This window comes from Pleurodeles waltl, chromosome 1_2, assembly GCF_031143425.1.
Source record: "Pleurodeles waltl isolate 20211129_DDA chromosome 1_2, aPleWal1.hap1.20221129, whole genome shotgun sequence".
In the NCBI taxonomy this organism is placed as follows: Eukaryota; Metazoa; Chordata; class Amphibia; order Caudata; family Salamandridae; genus Pleurodeles; species Pleurodeles waltl.
In genome coordinates, this window is record NC_090437.1 from 1,337,461,238 (window position 1) to 1,337,483,481 (window position 22,244).

Consider the following 22,244-nt stretch of genomic DNA (forward strand, 5'->3'; position numbering starts at 1 on the left):
GTTCACTTGAAATGGAAAAACCTGGGCAAAGTACACGATGACTGAAGTAACAATCTTTGTCGGAAATTAGCTATAAAAAAAAGGATTGCGAATCATCATATCATCAAAGTCTATGGGACGTTTCTTGAGAACTTACAACTGTAAGACAGAGAAGTAAGCATCAGTGAATGGGGAACCCTCCTTTGACAAAACACAACTAAAGGGGTGTAGGTCTCTGGGACAAATGTGTCTCAACCAGACACCCCACAACAGCAGCAAAAAGATGCATGAGCCACATCTGGATCCGCATTGAGAAGGTATCACCCCAAGTGCTCAAGTCCTACTACTAGTGAGCATCGTACATCACACTATATAAAACTGTTGTGATGCAAGTGATTCTGCAAGCTTTATCCACACTTGTAAAGTATTAGTCATTCCATTAAAGAGGTTCTGAGCTCACTAAAGTTCAGAAAAGGCTAGACTACCTTCTGAAGGGCCCTGGCTCACAGCAGGTATGTTTCACAGAGAATACTTCCAAATGCAGGTTATGGTGTTGTACGGCCTTTGTGCCTTTGGTATTCAAAGAGGGATCAGATTTGATATTTTCATACTTTTACATCAACTCCAAAAGCCTTGCTATGTTGCTCATATCTCCCTTAAATGTTGTCCAATCTATTTGAAATTTGAAACTGTGTGTGTTCAATAAATACTAGTTGCATCAATCCTAATTTACTTGCTGACGTTTAAGCTCACTAACCTATTAATGTAAACATAACACATCCTCTGATCCATTGCATGGGCACAAGATATTGAAGTTAATCTTTTCCCTTGTTGTATCATGTGCTTATTCTAAACATCTCAGTGGGAATCAGAGTCAGATCAGCTCAAACGAGAATGCTTTATTCCAGCACATGTTGTAAGGCAGGTCCAACATGGGAACATGCTTGTCTGTGGTGGGAAGGCAGAGGCCAATGGAGTGGACACAAACTTGCCTTATGCTCTCATGTCTTACCTTCTTTAAATTTGGAAGCAGGACACTGAGCAACCTAAGCCTACTGGAGAGCAGGTCTATCACAGATGGGCTCCCGGTGCACACATATCGGTGGTGGTCCTCTGAATTTAAACACAGCTGCTTTCCACACACTCATTGAGAAAGGGGTGAAGAGGGGTACAGATACCTGACAGCCTTACCTGGCTATTAGAGGTGAGGGCCATCATGGACTGGCATCCAGTGTACACCTTCCAGATGTAGCCCACTGGTGCAATGAGTGTGTGGGAAGCTGCTGTCCACAGACTCATTGGGAGAGGGGTAGTGACACCTGACAGCCTTACCTGTCCATTAGAGGTGAGGGCCATCGTGGACTGGCTTCCGGTGCACACCTTCCGGATGCAAAGACCCTGCAGACCTTCAATAACCTTAGGACGGTAGACTCGACTTGTATCTCCGTGGCCCAGTTTGCCTACGAGATGGACACAGAATTCAGAGTCATGCGGATATGTGACAATATGTCTGGTATATAAACTGCATTCACATCAATGTATGTGTACTGCAGATAGAAACATCTGCAGCACACCCAACCACTTCCAGGCACAGAGAGACAAAGAGGCCGCCATCACAAAGACACGCCCATCCAGTATTCACCATGCAGCATCTGCTCAATACAAGTTTCCAATTACAGATTAAGTTCATTCCAGTTACAGACAAAATGTGAAGAAATATTTATTTACTCATAAATTGTGATTAGAGAACTACCACAAACTCACACCAGCTCTTCCCAGAGCTGCTGAGCCAATCAGAGCAACTAGAAATCTGTCCATTGTGGACAATGACAATTTAGTTTAATTCACACAAGAGGAATCTTGAGTGGAGACTCAAGAAGATGCAATCTTGAGATCTGGGACAATCATGTTGTCTCTTGGCTAGCCATGAAAGTAAGTTTAAAGCTAAACCAACGAATGCCTGTTTGTAGAAGTACCTGGATAGGTGATTCCTGTGTGGGAAGTATTGGAACGCTGAATAATGGAAGATTCAGCTCCTGTATGAGGAAGGTACCTGCCACCTTCTATTCGCCTGCGTCTTTTTTTTTTTCTCAATTAATCAGAGCACCTCTGCTGTCATTGGAGAGGTTGTTCTACATTTTATGAATGGAGGAAGAGAAGACCTGCCTTCTATTTTCGATTTCTTGTGTTTCTTATCCTCCTTGCCTCTTGGTGTGGTGCTATGCACCTAAGGTGGTTAGTTTCTTGGCCGGAGTACTTTTTTCGAGGCCTTTGAGTTAATCTTTAAAATGAAATTGAAGTGGGTAGGAAGGCAGAGTTTCTTCAGCATTGCGGTAATGTGGATGCACATCTTCAAGCCCTTCATGACTCATGCAGTAGGGTGTAGGACGCCTTTCAGTGGTGCCAGGGTGGTGTTGATGAGGCCAATGAGCAGACTGTTGAGGAGACTGTGAGGTAGAACAGAGTTTCATTAGCTTACTGACATAGCATAATGTTCTGCTGAGTATGGATCAGAGGATTTGCAAGTGGAGGTTGTAGATAATGGGGAAACAGATGGAGCCCTGTGATACCTGGTTGGCCTCTGTGAGTTTCTAGCATCTTGAGGTGCCCATCTGTATGAGCCGGTGGCAGTTGGAGAGGAGGAAGGTAAACCATTGCAAGACTATGGGGGTTATTACAACTTTGGAGGAGGTGTTAATCCGTCCCAAAAGTGACGGTAAAGTGACGGATATACCACCAGCCGTATTACGAGTCCATTATATCCTATGGAGCTTGTAATACGGCTGGTGGTATATCCGTCACTTTACCGCCACTTTTGGGACGGATTAACACCTCCTCCAAAGTTGTAATAACCCCCTATGTCTGGGAAGACCATGTGTGTCTCCAGGCTCTGAATCATTGTGTGATGAATGAATGGGTGAAAGACCACAGAAAGGCCACGATCAGGATACAGGACTCATTTCTTTCATAGATGTGGAGGGCATCGCCAACTATTTGAAGAGTATCTGTCTCTGTGGATGTACCCCAGTGCTGCAAGTTTTAGTTTGGAGGACTGTGTTTCCAGTGGAGTGTTGAGTTCTACATGGTGTTTCAGAAATGTGTTGTCAACGTGTGTTGACGTAATGTGGCCTACAAGGATTTAGGAAGGTTAAGGAGATTTTCTTGGATGGTACTCATGGAAGATCTTTTCGAAGCAGCAGAGTGTTTTTGCCTTTTTGGTTGTCCTTGGTGAAAAGATGTGGTATGAAGAATGGAGAAGGGGGTGGTGAGATGGTCAATCCAATCCAGGGGCACCAGGGCCTTGCAGTGGCTTATGGGTGAAGATGAGAAGATGACATTCAGTGGGTGGTTTCCAAAATGCTCCTTGATGCCCACAGCATTGAAGAGTGTGTAGAACTGATTGAATCGCTGGGTATGTTGAACTCTCAGAGGAATGTAGTTTAAATGCACAATATAGAGGTGAAAGTGATGATAACAGATTTCTTCTGCAAAGATCTTGCTACGTCCGGTGGTCTGAAGTAGCTGTTCAAGATGCTGAGAGAGGGAAGTGGCAGGTGAGGAGCTCAAATGACCAGGTGTTGCTGGGTTGCTAATGCGGCAGGGCCAGGAACACTTGCGGGGAAGTCAATATTAATGCCTCAAGTTGAGGCAACGTTATTGAGATATGAGGGATTTTGAGAAATTGGTTTGAGAAGTCTGTTGTCATCTATTTAAAGAGCCATTCTTTACCTCAAAATATTGCTTTAAAAGATAAAGCAAGAGCACATGTTTAACATAACCAACATCTCTAACAGGTATGTATGTCGAAACACCAAGATACCCGGCAGGGTAAGCTGAAATGACATGTTACACCCTTTGATCCCTGATGACATCTTAGGGTTGAACCCTTGACCACCATCAGCTCCTCAACATCCTCATATCTGCTGTTTGGGGACAAAACGAGGCAGGAGGGAAACTGTAAAAGTAAAGTGGGCTTGTAGGGTCACGTTTACTGTTTGTTTTCACCTGGGTCTTCAAAGTCCTTGAGACCAGAGTCAGCACGAGCAGTGCCAGGCATACCAGATCACAAGCCAGGAGCAGCAGGTTTTACTTCTGACATCCCCAATTTAATGCCATTTCAGACAAGGGCAGAGGGATTTTATATTTCACAGCTGGCAAAGGCATATAAAAGAAACTCAAATTCTTATGTGTTACTTTTATTAGAAGCTCTGAAATGTATACCTATGTCTGAATATGTACAGCAAGACAAACTCAAAACCTGCCGGTACTGGATCCCCATTCATCCTCCTTGGACTCAGCAAGATTCAGGCCAAACAAGTCCAGAAAGACGCCCATTAGCAGTCATTTGGGGAACAAGGGCTGAAGAAGACCCAACCTATTTCCCGGCTAGAATCTTGTGTTGTGGAGGAGTAATGGCAAGGAAACCCTCCTTGTGAGAGTGGTCTGTTTGCGCTAAGGCCTCAGACCCCCATGCAACACCCTGGTCTACAATGCATGAGCATAGGCAGGGGAAGAAATATCCAGCATAGGTCCTGGGGGCCATATCAATGCCAAATTGTTAGGATAATCTCAGAATATGTAAATGAGTCATTGTATGTAAATGTATTTCATGTGGATATCTTTGAACAACCCTCATGGAATGATGTTGGACAAAACTAGCCTACTGAGAAAAGCAATGGGCACTGGGTGATAACGCTTGCAACCAATATCTCCTCATAGTGTCTGGGAAAGCCTAGAGCTGTTTAATGATTATCTGTCTAGCTTCAGATCATCAATCAGTCTCATGGTCTAGAAGGTGGTCATTATGTCAGCACAAGCAGCTGCTTCTCATAAGACAACACATCCCACTGGCTAAATCTCTCAGTGTTATGACTGACACACCTCCCTAGAAGCACAGAAGTCAACAACGGGTATTTTCTACTGTGTGCAGTGTGCTATGCTGTCTCATCAGGAAAGCTATGATACCCCTTCAAGACCCATGCTGAAGCTCGTATAACATCACAGTGCCAGTATGCCTTCCACAGCCATGCTGACTCACATATAGCATTATAGTGCCAGAATGCCTTCCACAGCCATGCTCACTCATATACAACAATATAGTGCCAGTATACCTCCAGTACAACAGTACTGACTCATATATAGCAATATAGTGCCAGTATGCCTTCCAGAGCCATGCTGACTCACATATAGCATTATAGTGCCAGAATGCCTTCCACAGCCATGCTGACTCATATACAACAATATAGTGCCAGTATACCTCCAGTACAACAGCACTGACTCATATATAGCTATATAGAGCCAGTATGCCTTCCACAGCCATGCTGACTCATATATAACACCACAGTGCGAGTATGCCTTCCATGGCCATGAAGACTCATATATAACATCACAGGGCTAGCGTGCCTTCCACAGACATGCTGACTCATACATAACATCACTGTGCCTGTATGTCCTTCAAAGACATGCTGACTTGTGTATAACATTATACTGCCAGTATACCTTCCACAGCCATGAAGAATGATATATAACATCCCAGTGCCAGTATGCCTTCCACAGCCATGCTGACTCATATATAACATCACAGTGCCAGCGTGCCTTCCTCCGCCATGCTGACTTATATAACTTCACAGTGCCAGTGTACCTTCCACGGCCATGCTGACTCAAATTTGGCATTATAGTGCCAGTACGCCTTCCACATCCATGCGGACTCATATATAACATCACAGTGCCAGCATTCCTTGCATCGTCATGCTGACTCATATATAACATAATTGTGCCAGTATCATTTCCACAGTCATGCTGACTCATATATAGGAATACACCACCATAGTAAATAGGTTCTCAATTTACTCGTACAAAACCTTAGAAATTCACCAGTTATAGTTAGAGTTATTTGAAGAAACTATGGGCCAGATGTATGAAATTTTTTTGCACTCGCAAACGGTGCGAATCGCAAAATTTCGCCGTTTGCGAGTGCAAAAAAGTGGTCTGCGATGCATGAAAGGCATTCGCAGAGCACAAATAAAAAATCGCCAAAATTGTGATTTCTTGCATTGAGACCTGATTTTGCGAGTCGCAATTTGCGATTCGCAAAATCCACATCGCAAGGCGATGCTGCAAAAAATCGCAAATTGCACATGCAAAATACCATGAAAATAAACCAGGTGCTAACCTGGTGCAAAATTTAAAAATGCATTTAAAATGCATTTTTAAATTGAACATGTAAAGCACACATGCCCTTTTGGCATGTGGGCACCTTACATGTCCCCCAAGACATTTTTGGGGTGCAGCAGAGGGGGCCTTAAGCCCCCAGCACCCTGGGCTTTTGCATTTCCAAAATTACGATTTCTGGTTCAGAAATCGCAATTTTGGAAATGCAAAAAATTTGCAGCTATGGGCCAACAGGCCCAAAGGTGCGAATGGGGCCGGTATCGCAATTTGCGATTCGGTAATAGCATTTGCGATTTTTAAGAAATCGCTATTACCGAATCGCAAATGTGATACATGGCACTTTGTGAGTCGGAAATAGCGGTTTCTTAAAAATCGTTATTTCCGACTTGCAAAGGGCCATGATGATACATCTGGCCCTATAACTCGTGCCCTAAGTTAACTATAACTCACACCCTCGCCATGCACTGCTAATTACCCCAGATATTACAGCATTCATGAAATCTTTTACAGCATCGTTGATAATATCACTGTAACATTTGTTGTAAAATTATTTATAAAAATATGTGAATGGCGGGCGTAAGTTATAGTTACCTTAGGGCACGAGTTATAGTTACTTTAAATAACTCTAACTATAACTGGTGACTTTCTAAGGTTTTGTTCGAGGAGTTCAAGTTTGAAGTTTCAAGTTTATTTATGATAAGGAACTCTCAAAGAAATCCACATAAAAAGATAAATAACCAGACTGCATATACTTCATACCTAAAAACTTCATACATTTCTTAGTGATTTGTGTCCAGACCCTGCGGCCAAACTCTGTAACCACCCAACCTTGTGCCACACACAGACTTCGGCCATGCGCAGTGGGAATTGGCCACAGGTCTGTGTAGCTCCCCTCCCCTGTCCAATTTTGTCCCCAGGGATCCCAAACACTGGGGCCCGGCCTTCTAAGTTTTTTGAGGGGGCCAGGGGGACCACGTGGCCCCCCTACCCTGGGCGATTTTGGCCCCGGGGACCCAGGGAAAATACCACAGACACACAGACAGCTGAACCCTCAACCTTCAGTGTACGGGTCTGAGACCTTAACCACAAGGCCAAAAGTGACTGCTTAGCATTTGGGGGGTCATTCCTACATTGGCGGGCTGTGGTCGCCGCCCGCCAAGCGGGAACCGCCGAATGACCGCACCGCGGTCAAAAGACCGCTGCGGCCATTCTGGCTTTCCCGCTTGGCCGGCGGGCGACCGCCAGAAGGCCGCCCGCCGGCCCAGTGGGAAACCCCCTTCTACGAGGATGCCGGCTCCGAATGGAGCCGGCGGAGTCGAAGGGGTGCGACGGGTGCAGTGGCACCCGTCGCGATTTTCAGTGTCTGCTTTGCAGACACTGAAAATCTTAGTGGGGCCCTGTTAGGGGGCCCCACGACACCCGTTACCGCCATCCTGTTCCTGGCGGTGAAAACCGCCAGGAACAGGATGGCGGTAAGGGGGTCGGAATCCGCATGGCGGCACTGCAAGCAGCGCCGCCATGGAGGATTCCCTGGGCCAGGGGTAAACCGGCGGGAAACGGCCAGTTGCCCTTTTCTGACCGCGGCTTTACCGCCGCGGTCAGAATGGCCAAGGAAGCACCGCCAGCCTGTTGGCGGTGCTTCCGTCATTTTAGCCCTGGCGGTCGCCGACCGCCAGGGTTAGAATGACCCCCTTGGTGTCCAGACTTAGCTATGACATTGAACCCAATATTTGGAGTGGAAAAAGACTTCAATGTTACATCACTAGGAATGTTTAATAGTCAAAACACTGAAAAATAAACAGACACACTGCCATGAGATACAATGATTTCAACCTTCAGTCTACTGACAGTTCAAGAGCTTTACCATTAGGCCAGAAGTGACCCTGTTCGGCTGTGCCTCAAAATGTAAGTATAACATTCTACAAAACATTTTGCTAGAGAGACGCTTGAAGTCACTGCATGGAGTGACCATTGCAATAACAATCTCTCTCTCTCTCTTCCATTATGGGATGGAAGAGAGAGAGAGAAAATGACAAGACGTTGGGGGGGCCTCAAGGCTCCTGCGGTCCTAGCCGGCCCCCCGCATCCTGTGGGAGCCAGCACTGTCCCTACAAGCAAGTAGCTGCTTTAAATAGCAGCTCCCTGCGTGTGGGAGCAATGTTTTCATCTGTATGCGTGCAGGGAAACAGATGAAAACTCTGCTTTCTGCCAGCGGGAGCTGACGGTTCCTATTTTTAGAAAGCAGGGTGTTTGCTCTGACTTCGTGGGAGTTGTCAAGGGACCCAGCAAGTGAGGGCAAACAGCTATGTCCCGGGGGGGGGGCATAGCAGGAGCTGGCCCTGGGGGGTGGCGGTCCCGAGGGCCATCTATGGCTCCATGAGGGGGGCACTCCCCCTCCAATGTTAAGTAGCCCCAGGGAGGTGATGGTCCCCTGGGCCTGTAACAAACCCCGTCCTTCTTCAAATTCAGCCCCAGGGAGGTGGTGGTCCCCAGGGCTTTGGGGGTGGGGGGGCACTTATTATGATTAAAGTCCCAGTAGGTGGTGGTCTCCAGGGCCATTACTGGCTCCTTACGGGGGGGTCACGCAGCCCCCCTCAAATGTTCTATTTACCCCAGGGATGTAGGAGGCTGGTTCTCTATATAGTGGACAAAAATTATGTGCACTATGCAGAGAGTCTGTGGTTCACAAAGGTATGAACTAGACCACCTAATGCTCTAATTTTTATGGTAGCTTGGACAAGCGGTTAGGCCAATCTTGGAGAAATGATAAGCATTTGCTCTATATACAGTATCAATAAATATGGACATTTTTCTTTTTTTCACCTTTTTGTGGGACCCGGCTTCTTGGTTGAAGTGCTGGTAGCCAATCAGATATCAGCACGGGGCCAGTTGGGTCCACAGAGTACCCACTTGCACAGCTATCTATGATATTTGGCCTTTAATGTCCCTAAAACCACCAAACAGATTTACACCAAATCACAAAAAGCGTTCTTTCTGGACCAAGATCTAGCTTTCTGTCAAGTTTGGTGTAATTCTGTGCAGTGGTTCGGGCTGTAGTCGTGTTCAAAAATGTGAAAAATCCCATTGACACAGTATGGGGGAAAAGTGTTTTGGGAGCCCCCCTTTTCCTCGGCCCCCGCTTCACAGATCACCCCGAAACTTTCTAGACAGCAGCTGACCTGACCAAAGTATACATTTTGCAAATTTTGTAAAGATTCATTAAATGGCACCAAAGTTATTGGCAAAACAAAAAACACTCTGTCTATGGAAAAAAAAAATCTAGCTAAAACTGCCTAATGGCGACCACCACTAGGTTATTTATATATATATATATATATATATATATATATATATATATATATATATATATAGTTTCTATTGAAAAAGCGTTTTTTATTTTGCTAATAACTTTGGTACCATTTTAAGAATCTTCACGAAATGTTCACAAAAAATATGACTCTCCCTTCAGCGTCTGTCTGGAAAGTTTTGGTATTATCTGTCAAGTAGGGGCCCAGAAAAAGGGGGGTCCCAAACGATTTTTCTCCATTCATTTTTCCACTGGGATTTTGAAAAAAGAATGGCACCTTAACCACTGGACGGAATTAGCGCAGTTTTGCGTCAAAAAGTATAAATGTGGCCCAGGGTACTTAGAATGAAACAGCTTGCAGGTAAGTACCCTCAACTTCAGGGCACAGTCCTGGGGGTTTAGATCAGCACTGGGGGAGGCAACAGGTCAGCACCAAACACACCCCCTCAGTGGCACAGGGACGGCTGGGTGGAAGGTGCAAACACAGCATTAGGCACCCACTGCTTTTCAATGAGGGATCCTCGGGGTCAGAAAGATGCTACAAGGCATGGTCCAGGGAGTCGAATGAAGAAAACCAACTGCTGGACAGGTAAGTAGAGAGCCCACTGTAGGTTGCTGTACCACTGGTTGGGTTCCCCAAGGCCAGGGGGCTGCGGGGCAGGGATACCTTTAGGTATCTGGAAATCTTCACCGTACCTATCTCTGGATTGAGGCTGCACGCATCATTGTGTTGGGCAGGAGGGGTCAACCCAGAGTGGACTTGAGGTCGAAATTGCCTGTGGACCTTCTCTGGATCAATGGGCCACCTGGACATGGGCCGTGGGCATCGGGTAGGCAGGACTTGTGGATCCGGGGTGGTTCTGGAGTCCTTCTTGGAGGTTTCTTTGTAGACAGGGCCACTGTCCTTAGGAGATCTTGGTCCTTGGGTAGGCAGGCAGTCCTCTCAGGGTTTGTAGAGGTTGCTGGTCCTGCAGAACGAGTCATCTTCTTGTACCAGCAGTCTTGAAGCTGCAGACAGGCAGAGGCCGGTAGGGCTGGGGCCAAGTCAGTTGTCATCTGGAGTCTTCTCTGGTGGTGCGGCTTTTCAGTCCTTCTTCTTTTCAGGTCACCAGGAATCTGAAGAGCAAGGTTCAAGGGTGCCCCTAAATACTACATTTAGGGGTGTTACAGTGGTCAGAGGGTAGTAGCCAATGGCTATTGATCCCTGAGGGTGGCAACACCCTCCCTGTACCAACTCCCTTTGGGAAGGGGGGCACATTCCTAGCCCTATTGGCTATCCTCATATAAAACAAGATGGAGGATTCTGCAAGGAGGGGTAACTTCAGCTCTGGGAACCCTAGGGGTAGTTCTAGCTGGGGTGGTCACTCCTCCTTGTGTTTACTAATTTTCCTGCCGGACCTGCTGCCAAAAGAGGGGCTTGGTCCAGGAGGGCTGGCATCTCCACTAGCTAGAGTGCCCTAGGGCAGTGTATCAAAAGGCAACAGCCTTTAAGGCTCATTGCCATGTGTTGCCGTTCCTGCAGGGGGGAGGTGTGAAGCACCTCCACCCAGAGCAGACTTAGTCCCCGACCCCAGAGAGCACAAAGGCTCTCACTCCATGGGGTAAGAAACATGTATGTTACTGGCAGGCTGGCACAGGCCGGTCATCCTCACACTAGAGGGTCGGGTGAAATACAGGGGCATCTCTCAAATGCTTTTGGTGTACATTTTTCAACAAATCCAACATTGGGATCAGTGTGGGTTTATTTAGCTGAGAAGTTAGATAACAATCTTACCAGTCTTCAGTGAGGCCACCATGGAGCTTTGGAGTTCAGAATGACAAACTCCCAACCCATGTACTCAATATGGCAACACTATACTTACAATGTCTAAGAATGGACTTAGACAATGTAGAGGAATATTATTCATGCAGCTATGCCCTCATCTGTGGTATAGTGCACCCTGTCTTGGGGTTGTATGGCCTGCTAGAGGGGCGACTTACCTATGCCACAGGCAGCGGTTTGTCAGCATGGCACCCAGGGAGGGATGGCATGTCGACTTTACCTTTTCTCCCCACCAACATTCACAATCTGCAATGCCAGCGTGCATGTGTTTGGTGAGGGGACCCTTAGGGTGGCACAATACATGCTGCTTAGAGACCCTACCTGGCCACAGGGCCCTTGGTACCAGGCCACCCTCTCAATGGCACTCCAATGCTGTTCCCTAGGAAGAAACCTCCTGCTAATAAAACCAACAGGGTGGTCATGGCCATCATTGTTGGTTTAGGATAGGACTGCTACTATCCCATGTTCAGAGGCATCAGCCTGCCCAATGAACTGCTTAGAGTAGTCTGGAGTGTTGAGAACTGGTGCTGAGCACATTGCCTCCTTCAAGGTGCCAAAGGATTTTTGACAATTAACTGTCCAGTTAACTTTCTTGGGCATCTTTTTAGAGGTACGTTCTGTGAGGGGGGGGGGGTCACAATGGATCCATAGCCCTTCAAAAACCTCCTGTAATAACCAGTCAAGCCAAGGAATGCCCTTAAGTGAGCCTGGGTGGTAGGAGCTTTCCAGTCCAGAATTGTTCTGATCCTGATCTTGGACTGTAAGGGGTGCCCTGCCCTTTCAGGCATTTGGATGCCTTAGTAATGAAGCCTGCAGATTGCAGGGCCTGCAAAACCTTCCCCAGGTGGACCAGCTGATCCTGCCAGGAGGAACTAAAGACAGCAATATAATTTAGATATGCTGCACTAAAGGACTCCAATCCAGCAAGGACTTGATTCATCAACCTTTGGAAGGTGGCAGGGACATTCTTTAAACAAAAGGTGAACAGTAAACTGATAATGCCCATCAGGTTTGGAGAATGATGTATTTTCTTTTGCTACTGGTAGCATGCAAATTTGCAAGTTAAGTCAAAGGTACCGAGAAATGTTGCTGCACCTAGTTTATCTAGCAGCTCATCAGCACTGGGTATGGGGTGAGCATCTGTCTTGGTGAAAGAATTGGGACCTCTGAAGTCCACACTGAACCTCATTTCTTTCTTTCCACCCTCAGGAAGAGGTTTGGGACTAAGACCACTGGGCTATCCCAGGGGCTGTTAGAGGGTTCAATAACCCCTAATTCCATCTTCTTGTTGACTTCAACTTTGATGCTCTCCTTCACTTGGTCACAAATTCAAAGCCTATAGATCTTAGATTTGACAAAGCAAGCTGACTCCAGTGACCACATCATGGGTACACCAGTGTGTCTGTGCAGGTGTTAAGGAGAAGAGCTCTGCATACTGCTGCATGACTTACCAGTAGTCAGCCTGCTGTTGGGTAGAGAGGGTGTCTGAGTAGACAACTCCATCAACTGGCCCAACTTTAGGGTTGTGGGAGAGGAGGGCAGGGAGAGGTTCACTCTCTGCTTCCTGATCCTCATCAGTAACCATCGGCATGGTTACATCAGCCCTGTCCCAGAAAAGCTTGAGGCAGTTCACATGGATCACACTTCCTCCTAGTGCCTAGGTCTACCAAGTAGGTGACCTCACTCTTTTTCTCAAGGATAGGATAAGGGCTACCCCATCTGTCTTGAAGTGCCCTGGGAGCCACATACTCTAGACCCACACCTGGCTTGAACTCCACCAGTGAGCCTTTTGGTTATACCACTGCTTCTGGAGCTGTTGGCTGGCCTCAAGGTTTTTGGATGCTTTCTACATGTACTCTGCCATCCTAGAACGTAGGCCTGGTACATAGGTCACCACATCTTGCTTAGGTTTGTGAAGAGATCTCTCCCAAGCCTCCTTCGCAAGAGCAAGTGGTCCCCTAACAGAATGGCCAAAGAGGGAAAACCCAACTTCCTTGTGAGGCACATCTCTGTAGGAGAAAGCAGGCATGGCAAAAGGGCATCCCATCTCTTTTTGAGCTTTTCAGGGAGTCCCATTATCATGCCCTTCAATGTCTTGTTGAACCTTTCAACAAGTCCATTGGTTTGTGGATGGTATGGTGTGGTGAACTTGTAACTCACCCAATACTCATTCCACATGTATTGCAGGTACTGCCACCTCCTCATGGCAATATTCAATGAAGTGCTGGGGTGGCGCGCCACCCCCACAGCCCTGGGGACTGCCACCTACCCAAGGCAAAATGCTTTTATTTAATTAGGGGTGTCCTGTGGACCTCCCCATGCCCTGGGGACCACAACTCATGCCCTAAGGTAACTATAACTTGCGCCCTCGCTATGCACTGCTAATTACCCCACAAATTATGGCACTCATGGCATCTTTGATAACATCACTGCTAATATCAATGTAATCCTTCCAGTAAAGAAATGTTATGAAAAAACTGCATGTCAGGGTCTCGAATTATAGTCACCTTAGGGCACGTGTTACAGTTACGTGAGATAACTCTAAATATAGCAGGCAAACTTTTATGGTTTTATACGTTTAAAATGTGAGCCTAACTAGAACGTCCCTGTAACCTTTGTGTTTTTTAAGTGGATTTCTATGTTTTTTAAAATAAAATTCTATTACTTAACTATAACGTCCCTCTAACCTTTGATTTTTGGAGCGAATATATATATAAATTATAATGCCAGTATGCCTTTCACAGCCATGCTGAATCAAATATTAAAACTAGCGGTCCTTCCGGAGACTCAGTGTAGGAAAGTACCATCTTGCCTGGCATGTTACCCCCATTTTTACTGTATGTATGTTTGTTTTTGCCTATGTATCACTGGGATCCTGCTAGTCAGGACCCCAGTGCTCATAAAGTATGCCCTGTATGTGTTCCCTGTGTGGTGACTAACTGTATCACTGAGGCTCTGCTAACCAGAACCTCAGTATTTATGCTCTCTCTGCTTTCAAAATTGTCACTGCAGGTTAGTGACTAATTTGACCAATTCTCACTGGCACACTGGAACACCCTTATAATTCCCTTGTATATGGTACCTAGGTACCCAGGAAATTGGGATTCCAGGAGATCCCTATGGGCTGCAGAATTTCTATTGCCACCCATAGGTGAAACAACGTCCACGTTCTTTCACAGCCATTTTACACTGCACTTAAGTAACTTATAAGTCACCTGTATGTCTAACCCTCACTTGGTGAAGGTTAGGTGCAAGGTTACTTAGTGTGTGGGCACCCTGGCACTAGCCAAGGTGCCCCCACATTGTTCAGGGCTAATTACCCAGACTATATGAGTGCGAAGACACTATTACACGCGTGGACTACATATTGGTCAATACCTATATGTAGCGTCACAATAGTAACTCCGAACATGGCCATGTGACATGTCTAGGATCATGGAATTGTCACCCGAATACCATTCTGGTATTGAGGGGACAATTCCATGCATTTCCGGGTCTCCAACACAGAGCCCGGGTACTGCCAAACTAACTTTCCGGGATCTCCACTGCAGCTACTGCTGCTGCCAACCCCTCAGACAGGTTTCTGCCCCACTGGGGCCTGGGCACCCTGGTCCCAGGAAGGCAGAAGAAAGGATTTCCTCTGAGAGAGGGTGTTACACCCTCTCCCTTTGGAAATAGGTGTGAAGGGCCTGGGAGGAGTAGCCTCTCCTAGCCTCTGGAAATGCTTTGAAGGGCACAGATGGTGCCCTCTCTGCATAAGCCAGTCTACACCGGTTCAGAGATACCCCCAGCCCTGCTCTGGCGCAAAACTGGACAAAGGAAAGGGGAGTGACCACTCCCCTGACCAGCACCTCCCAGGGGAGGTGCCCAGAGCTCCTCCAGTGTATCCCAGACCTCTGCCATCTTGGATGCAGAGGTGTGAGGGAACAATGGACAGCTCTGAGTGGCCACTGCCAGCAGGTGACGTCAGGGAACCCTCCTGATAGGTGCTTACCTTTCTCAGTAGCCAATCCTCCTCTGTGGGCTATTTAGGGTCTCTCCTGTGGGCATCTCACCAGATAACGAATGCAAGAGCTCACCAGAGTTCCTCTGCACGTCCCTCGACTTCTGCCAAGGATTGACCGCTGACTGCTCCAGGACGCCTGCATAACCGCAACAAAGTAGCAAGAACACTACCAGCAACATTGTAGCGCCTCATCCTGTCGGCTTTCTTGACTGTTTCCTGGTGGTGCATGCTCTGAGGGCTGTCTGCCTTCACCCTGCATTGGCAGCCAAGAAGAAATCTCCTGTGGGTCAACGGAATCTTCCCCCTGCTAACGCAGGCCCCAAACTTCTGCATCACCGGTCCTCTGGATCCCCTCTCATCCTGACAAGCGTGGTCCCTGGAACACAGGAGCTGGGTCCAAGTGTCTTCGACAGTCCAGTGGACCTCCTGTCCACATTCTGGTGGAGGTAAGCCCATGCCTCCACATGCCAGACAGTAATCTTGTGTACTGCGTGAACTGCAGCTGCTCGGACTTCTGTGCACTTTTGAAAGACTTCCTTTGTGCACAGCCTAGCCCAGGTCCCCAGCACTCCGTCCTGCATTGCCCAACTCACTGAGTTGGACTCCGACGTCGTGGGACCATCATTTGTGACTCTGAGTCGACCACAGTCCTCAGATCTTCTAAGTGCCTGTTCAGGTGCTTCTACGGTTGCTGCCTGCTTCTGCATGGGCTCTCTGAATTGCTGAGCACCCCCTCTGTCTCCTCCTCCAAGGGGCGACCTCCTGGTCCTTCCTGGGCCCTGACAGCACCCAAAATCCTCAACCGCAACTCTTGCATCTAGCAAGGCTTGTTTGTGGTTTTTCTGCGTGGAAACAACTCTGCATCCTCCAGCACGCCGTGGGACATCTTCTGATCAAAGGAGAAGTTCCTGGGACCTTCCGTTGTTGCAGAATCTTTGGCTTCTTCCACCCGGAGGCAGCCTTTTTGCACCCTGATCTGGGGTTTAGTGGGCTCCGGCCCCCCCCGGACACTTGCGTGACTCTTGGACGTGGTCCCCTTCCTTTACAGGTCCTCAGGTCCAGGAATCTGTCTTCAGTGTTTTGCAGTCAGTTGTTGTCCTTGCAGAATCCCCTATCTCGACTTCACTGTCTTTCTGGAGTACTAGGGTAACTTTACTCATACTTTTCAGGGTCTTGGGGTGGGGTATCTTGGACACCCTTAGTGTTTTCTTACACTCCCAGCGACCCTCTACACACTACACTAGGCCTGGGGTCCATTCATGGTTCGCATTCCACTTTTGGAGTATATGGTTTGTGTTGCCCCAAGGCCTATTTCTCCCGATTGCATTCTATTGTGTTCTACATTGTTTGCACTACTTTTCTAACTGTTACTTACCTGATTTTGGTTTGTGTGCATATATTTTGTGTATATTACTTACCTCCTAAGGGAGTATATCCTCTGAGATAATTTTGGCATATTGTCACTAAAATAAAGTACCTTTATTTTTAGTAACTCTGAGTATTGTGTTTTCTTATGATATAGTGCTACATGATGTAAGTGGTATAGTAGGAGCTTTGCATGTCTCCTAGTTCAGCCTAAGCTTCTCTGCTATAGCTACCTCTATCAGCCTAAGCTGCTAGAAACACCTATGTTCTACTAATAAGGGATAACTGGACCTGGCACAGGGTGTAAGTACCACAAGGTACCCACTATAAGCCAGGCCATCCTCCTACACTCAGTTACATCACAATAGTACCAGTAACCTTTCCAGACTACTGCTGACTTATTTATAATATAATATTGTGCCCTCACACCTCTGCATTCAAGATGGCAAAGGTCTGGGACACACTAGAGGAGCTCTGGGCAACACCCCTGGGGTGGTGATGGACAGGGGAGTGGTCACTCCCCTTTCCTTTGTCCAGTTTCACGCCAGAGCAGGGCTGGGGGCTCCCTGAACTGGTGTAGACTGGTTTATGCAAGGAGGAGCCCATCTGTGCCCTTTAAAGCATTTCCAGAGGCTGGGGGAGGCTACTACTCCAAAGCCCTTAACACCTATTTCCAAAGGGAGAGGGTGTAACACCCTCTCTCAGAGGAAATCCTTTGTTCTGCCTTCCTGGGACTGGGCTGCCCAGACCCCAGGAGGGCAGAACCCTGTCTGTGGGTTGGCAGCGGCAGCTGCAGTGAAAACCCCTGAGAGCTAGTTTGGCAGTACCAGGGGTCCATGCTGGAGCCTTGGGGACGCATGGGGGGACAATTCCATGATCCTAGACATGTTAAATGGCCATGTTTGGAGTTACCATTGTGAAGCTACATATAGGTAGTGACCTATGTATAGTGCACACGTGTAATGGTGTCCCCGCACTCACAAAGTCCGGGGAAATTGCCCTAAACAATGTGGGGCACCTTGGCTAGTGCCAGGGTGCCCTCACACTTAGTAACTTTGCACCTAACCTTCACCAAGTGAGGGTTAGACATATAGGTGACTTATAAGTTACTTAAGTGCAGTGTAAAATGGCTGTGAAATAACCTGGGCGTTTTTCCACTCAGGCTGCAGTGGCAGGCCTGTGTAAGAATTGTCTGAGCTCCGTATGGGTGGCAAAAGAATTGCTGCAGCCCATAGGGATCTCCTGGAACCCCAATACCCTTGGTAGTTAGGTACCATATATTAGGGGATTATAAGGTTGTTCCAGTGTGCCAATCAGACTTGGTAAAATTAGTCACTAGCCTGCAGTGACAATTTTAAAAGCAGAGAGAGCATAAACACTGAGGTTCTGGTTAGCAGAGCCTCAGTGATACAGTTAGGCACCACACGGGGAACACATACAGGCCACAAACTTATGAGCACTGGGGTCCTGGCTAGCAGGATCCCAGTGACACATATCAAACACACTGACAACATAGGGTTTCCACTATGAGCACTGGGGTCCTGGCTAGCAGGATCCCAGTGAGACAGTAAAAACACCCTGACATATACTCACAAACAGGCCAAAAGTGGGGGCAAGAAGGCTAGAAAGGGGATACCTTCCTACACAAATGACACAACACAGGTTTAGACAAATAGGTAATATGTATCTAAACAAAACAAGACCAAAACGACAAAAATCCAACATACACAAGTCAAGTTATGAATTTTCAAAAGAATAAGAGTCTTAATCCCTAGAAAACAGTGAGAATGTTGTTGTTACACAAAGTACCTGGTTAACGTAAAAAATAAGCCGCACGGGCGAGTGTGCATCGGAAAAGGGTAGCAATGCATCAATTCCTTACTTGCAAGTGAGTCTGTGTGTCGTTTCCTTCTCCGGTCGTGTCGATGATACATCGTTTTTCTTCTGCAAGAGAGTGATGTGTCGATTTCCTGATGGGGCACCTTGGATTCGCGCAGAGTCAGGGACGATGCATGGAAAATTCGGTCGCACAGTATCAGAAAACCATGCTGTGTGGGGTTTGCGTCGTTATCAGCCTCCGCTGGCAGGCGTTGTGCATCTCCAGCCGCGTTGTGTTGATCTTCCAGCCGCAATGCAGGTGGAGCGTTGATTTCAGCCACGAAGCCGGTGGTGTGTCGTTTATCAGCCACGTCATGGAAGGTGTGTCAGTCTGTGCATGGATATTCAATTTTTGCCTGCCAACTTCACCTTTCAAGAGCACAGGAGCTGGATAGGGCACCAGGCAGCGCAGGACTCTCAGCAAAGAGTCCAGGTGTTGGTAGGAGAAGTCTTTGATGGCCCTGAGACTTCAACAACAGACGGCAAGCTCAGTTCAAGCCCTTAGAGATTCTTCTCAAGCAGGAATGCACAACAAAGTCCAGTCTTTGTCCTCATTCACAGGCAGAAGCAGCAACTGCAGAATAGCCCAACAAAGCACAGACAGGGGCAGTACTTCTTCTCAGCTCTTCTCCTTGGCAGAGGTTCCTCTTGATTCCAGAAGTGATCTAATTTTCAGGGGTTTTGGGTCCAGTACTTATACTTCCTTCTGCCTTTGAAGTAGGCAATCTTCAAAGGAAAGTCTCTCTTGTTTGTAAGATCCTGCCTTGCTCAGGCCAGGCCCTGTAGTGTCGACGGAGTGGTCACCACCAACAGGAAGAGCAGGGGAGGGGTGTCCAGAGCCCGACCCCTTCTGAACTGGTGCAAGGTGGTTTGCACCATTCGGTGGGAGGGGGAGGGCATATAGGGAAGGGGAAAAAGCGGGAAGAGTTAGTTAGCGACGGAGTTTGAGGTACGCAATAAATGCTCGTAAAGCACACACGTCTCTGCGTGTTTTATTTCGGTAGCCGCGCGTGAGCTGGAACGCGCGACGCTACAGGCCCCATACACACCAGGGGATTGGAGACTGCATTGTGTGAGGGCAGGCATAGCCCTTTGTGGAGTGAGTGACCACTCCTCCCCTCCCAGAACAGATGGCTCATCAGGATATGCAGGCTACACCCCAGCTCCCTTTGTGTCACTATCTAGAGAGAGCTGTAAACAGTTCAACTGTCAAACTGACCAAGACAGGGAATGCACAAACAGGCAGAGTCACAGAATGGACGAAGCAAGAAAATTCCTACTTTCTAAAAGTGACATTTTAAAACATACAATCTAAAAACCAACTTCACTAAAATATGTATTTTGTGAGCTCAGAGATCCTAAACTCCACATTTCTATCTGCTCCCAAAGAGAATCTGCACTTTAATAATATTTAAAGGCAGTCTCCATGTTAACCTATGAGAGAGATAGGCCGTGCACAGTGAAAACCAAATTTGGCAGTATTTCACTGTCAGGACATATAAAACACATTAGCATCTGTCCTACCTTAAACATACACTACACCCTGCCCATGGGGCTACCTAGGGCCTAAATGAGGGGTGCCTTACATGTAAGAAAGAGGAAGGTTTAGGCCTGACAAGGGGGTAGAATTGCCAAGCCAAATTTGCAGTTTAAAACTGCACACAAATACACTGCAGTGGCAGTTCTGAGTCATGTTTACAGGGCTAATAATGTGGGTGGCATAACCAGTGCTGCAGGCCCAATAGCAGCATTTGAGTTACAGGCTCTGGGCACCTCTAGTGCACTGTACTAGGGACTTACTGGTAAATCAAATATGCCAATCATGGAAAGTCGATTACACATACATTTTACATAGGAGCACTTGCACTTTAGCACTGGATAGCAGTGGTAAAGTACCCAGAGTAACAAAAACAGCAAAAACAGAGTCCAGCACACATCAAAAACCTGGAAATCAGAGACAAAAAGTTAGTGGAGACCACACCAAGGATGAAAAGTCTAACACTCCTTGTTTGTTCCTTTTTGCTGCGTTCTGCAGCACACATAGAAAGAGAAACAAGCATTTGCAATGCAACAGGTCTCGCATTTGCTCGAGTTAGAACAATTAGCGTTGTAAACTCCTAACCAGACTTTTCTTGTCCCACAAATTAAAAGAACAAAAACGAGCAAGATTGCGCTATGTAAAACGCAGCATGATTGAGGTGAAATTGAAAACGAAAAAACTGAGCGTGATCACGCTATGTAAAACCCAGCACGATAGCGCTGGATGGAAAATAAAAAGATAAAGTAATGCGGAAACCATGCTGAAAACATGGAGCCTCGTATGTTTTCAGTAGTTGGCCGGTGCACTTGAGGAGGGCTAAACACCGGAAAAAGCATGACATATGTATGCCTTTCACTAATGAAATCAAGCGGATTTTAAAAGGCAAGCCCACGAACCAATGAAAGTGACAGGCTTGACATGGCCATGGTTAAAAGCTCAAAGAGAGATTACAACAGGTACGTAGCGCTTGTGAGCTCAACACTAAAAAGCGTCAGCAGCTTCAACAAACTATACAGATAGTGGTGGGTGATTTTAATTATACATATCAAGATTCCTAATTGTATCCTCAGGATCTGCGTTGATGTAAAGAAGGTAGGGCCATTTGAAGTTTATCTTCCCATTTTCCTTATGTCTTTCACATAGTAGTGATCAGCTTCAAACTATAACCATCAGTTGCCCCTCCCAGTTATTAACGGTCAGTTATCAGTTCGCCACCATGGTTTCCTCACTAAAGCTAGTTTACTTGGTCATATCTTTATTCTGTCTGAAGTGTGATTTGGGGTTCAAGATTTTCAACATCTATTCAGACTTGGATACATTCATTAGATTATTTATCGGCAGCTTAAACTGAACATAGCATGTAATGATATTGCTGAAAGAGCTTAAGGTACCTCTAACAGCAGATCTCTAAAATGCGATTTAGGTGATCTTAATGAATTTATTATTCAGTCCATCACAGCAGCTTTGGATCTCATAAAATTTATCTTACAAGAGGAATTAAGCAATACACTTGAGAAATATTTGAAGTCTCAAAATCATACCCTAACGTGAACAGACTCCTGACCAATTTTCTGTTGATATAAGGTAAGGATCCCTGGCAGAACATGGATCGCTTGCAAAGAATGTAAATTTTTCTGCAAGCTGTTAAATCTCCTACTTTAAACTCCAGTTAACAGTACAGGCTTGGTCCTCTGCACATACAAATATTACATTAATAATAAGAATGCTGCTTTTTCTCCAATTGAATTTATAGAAGTTGCACAAGTCATTACCACATGATGCACTTAAATTTGTGAATCTGGTACTATGGGGGAAATAGATGGCAATGGAGGACAACCTGGTATTTTCATTCTGAGGAAATTAGGGAATCTTATATTTGTGTTCTGAGTCTTCGAAATTCACAGTAGTTCATGCTAGGAAACTACATGGCTACCTACAGCACTAGTAAAATTACAATGCCTATCTGAGTACCACTTGACCTGTCCATACAAGATAAGGTTATCTGAGCTTCTTGTATAAATAGAGAAGCAAAATATGTAGTTGGGTGTGCCCACTAAGGTACACAAACAAACTATCAAGTACACAGACACTCACAAAAACGTGTGGTACCAACATAAAAACGCACATACACTTTATTTTCCGTGAGTAAACATGTCTAATCTTTGCAGCAATGTTG

At 46.5% G+C, this 22,244-nt stretch overlaps 1 protein-coding gene across 1 annotated transcript in view; it reads right to left on the reverse strand.

The window, feature by feature from the left end:
* The window catches only part of LOC138257190 (probable E3 ubiquitin-protein ligase HERC1), an 805,868-nt gene that overhangs the window by 666,401 nt on the left and 117,223 nt on the right, over positions 1-22,244 (reverse strand). Inside the window, exon 8 of the mRNA XM_069205891.1 lies at positions 1,312-1,439. Within this exon, the coding sequence (XP_069061992.1) occupies positions 1,312-1,439 (128 nt within the window). The remainder of the gene's footprint in view (positions 1-1,311; positions 1,440-22,244) is intronic.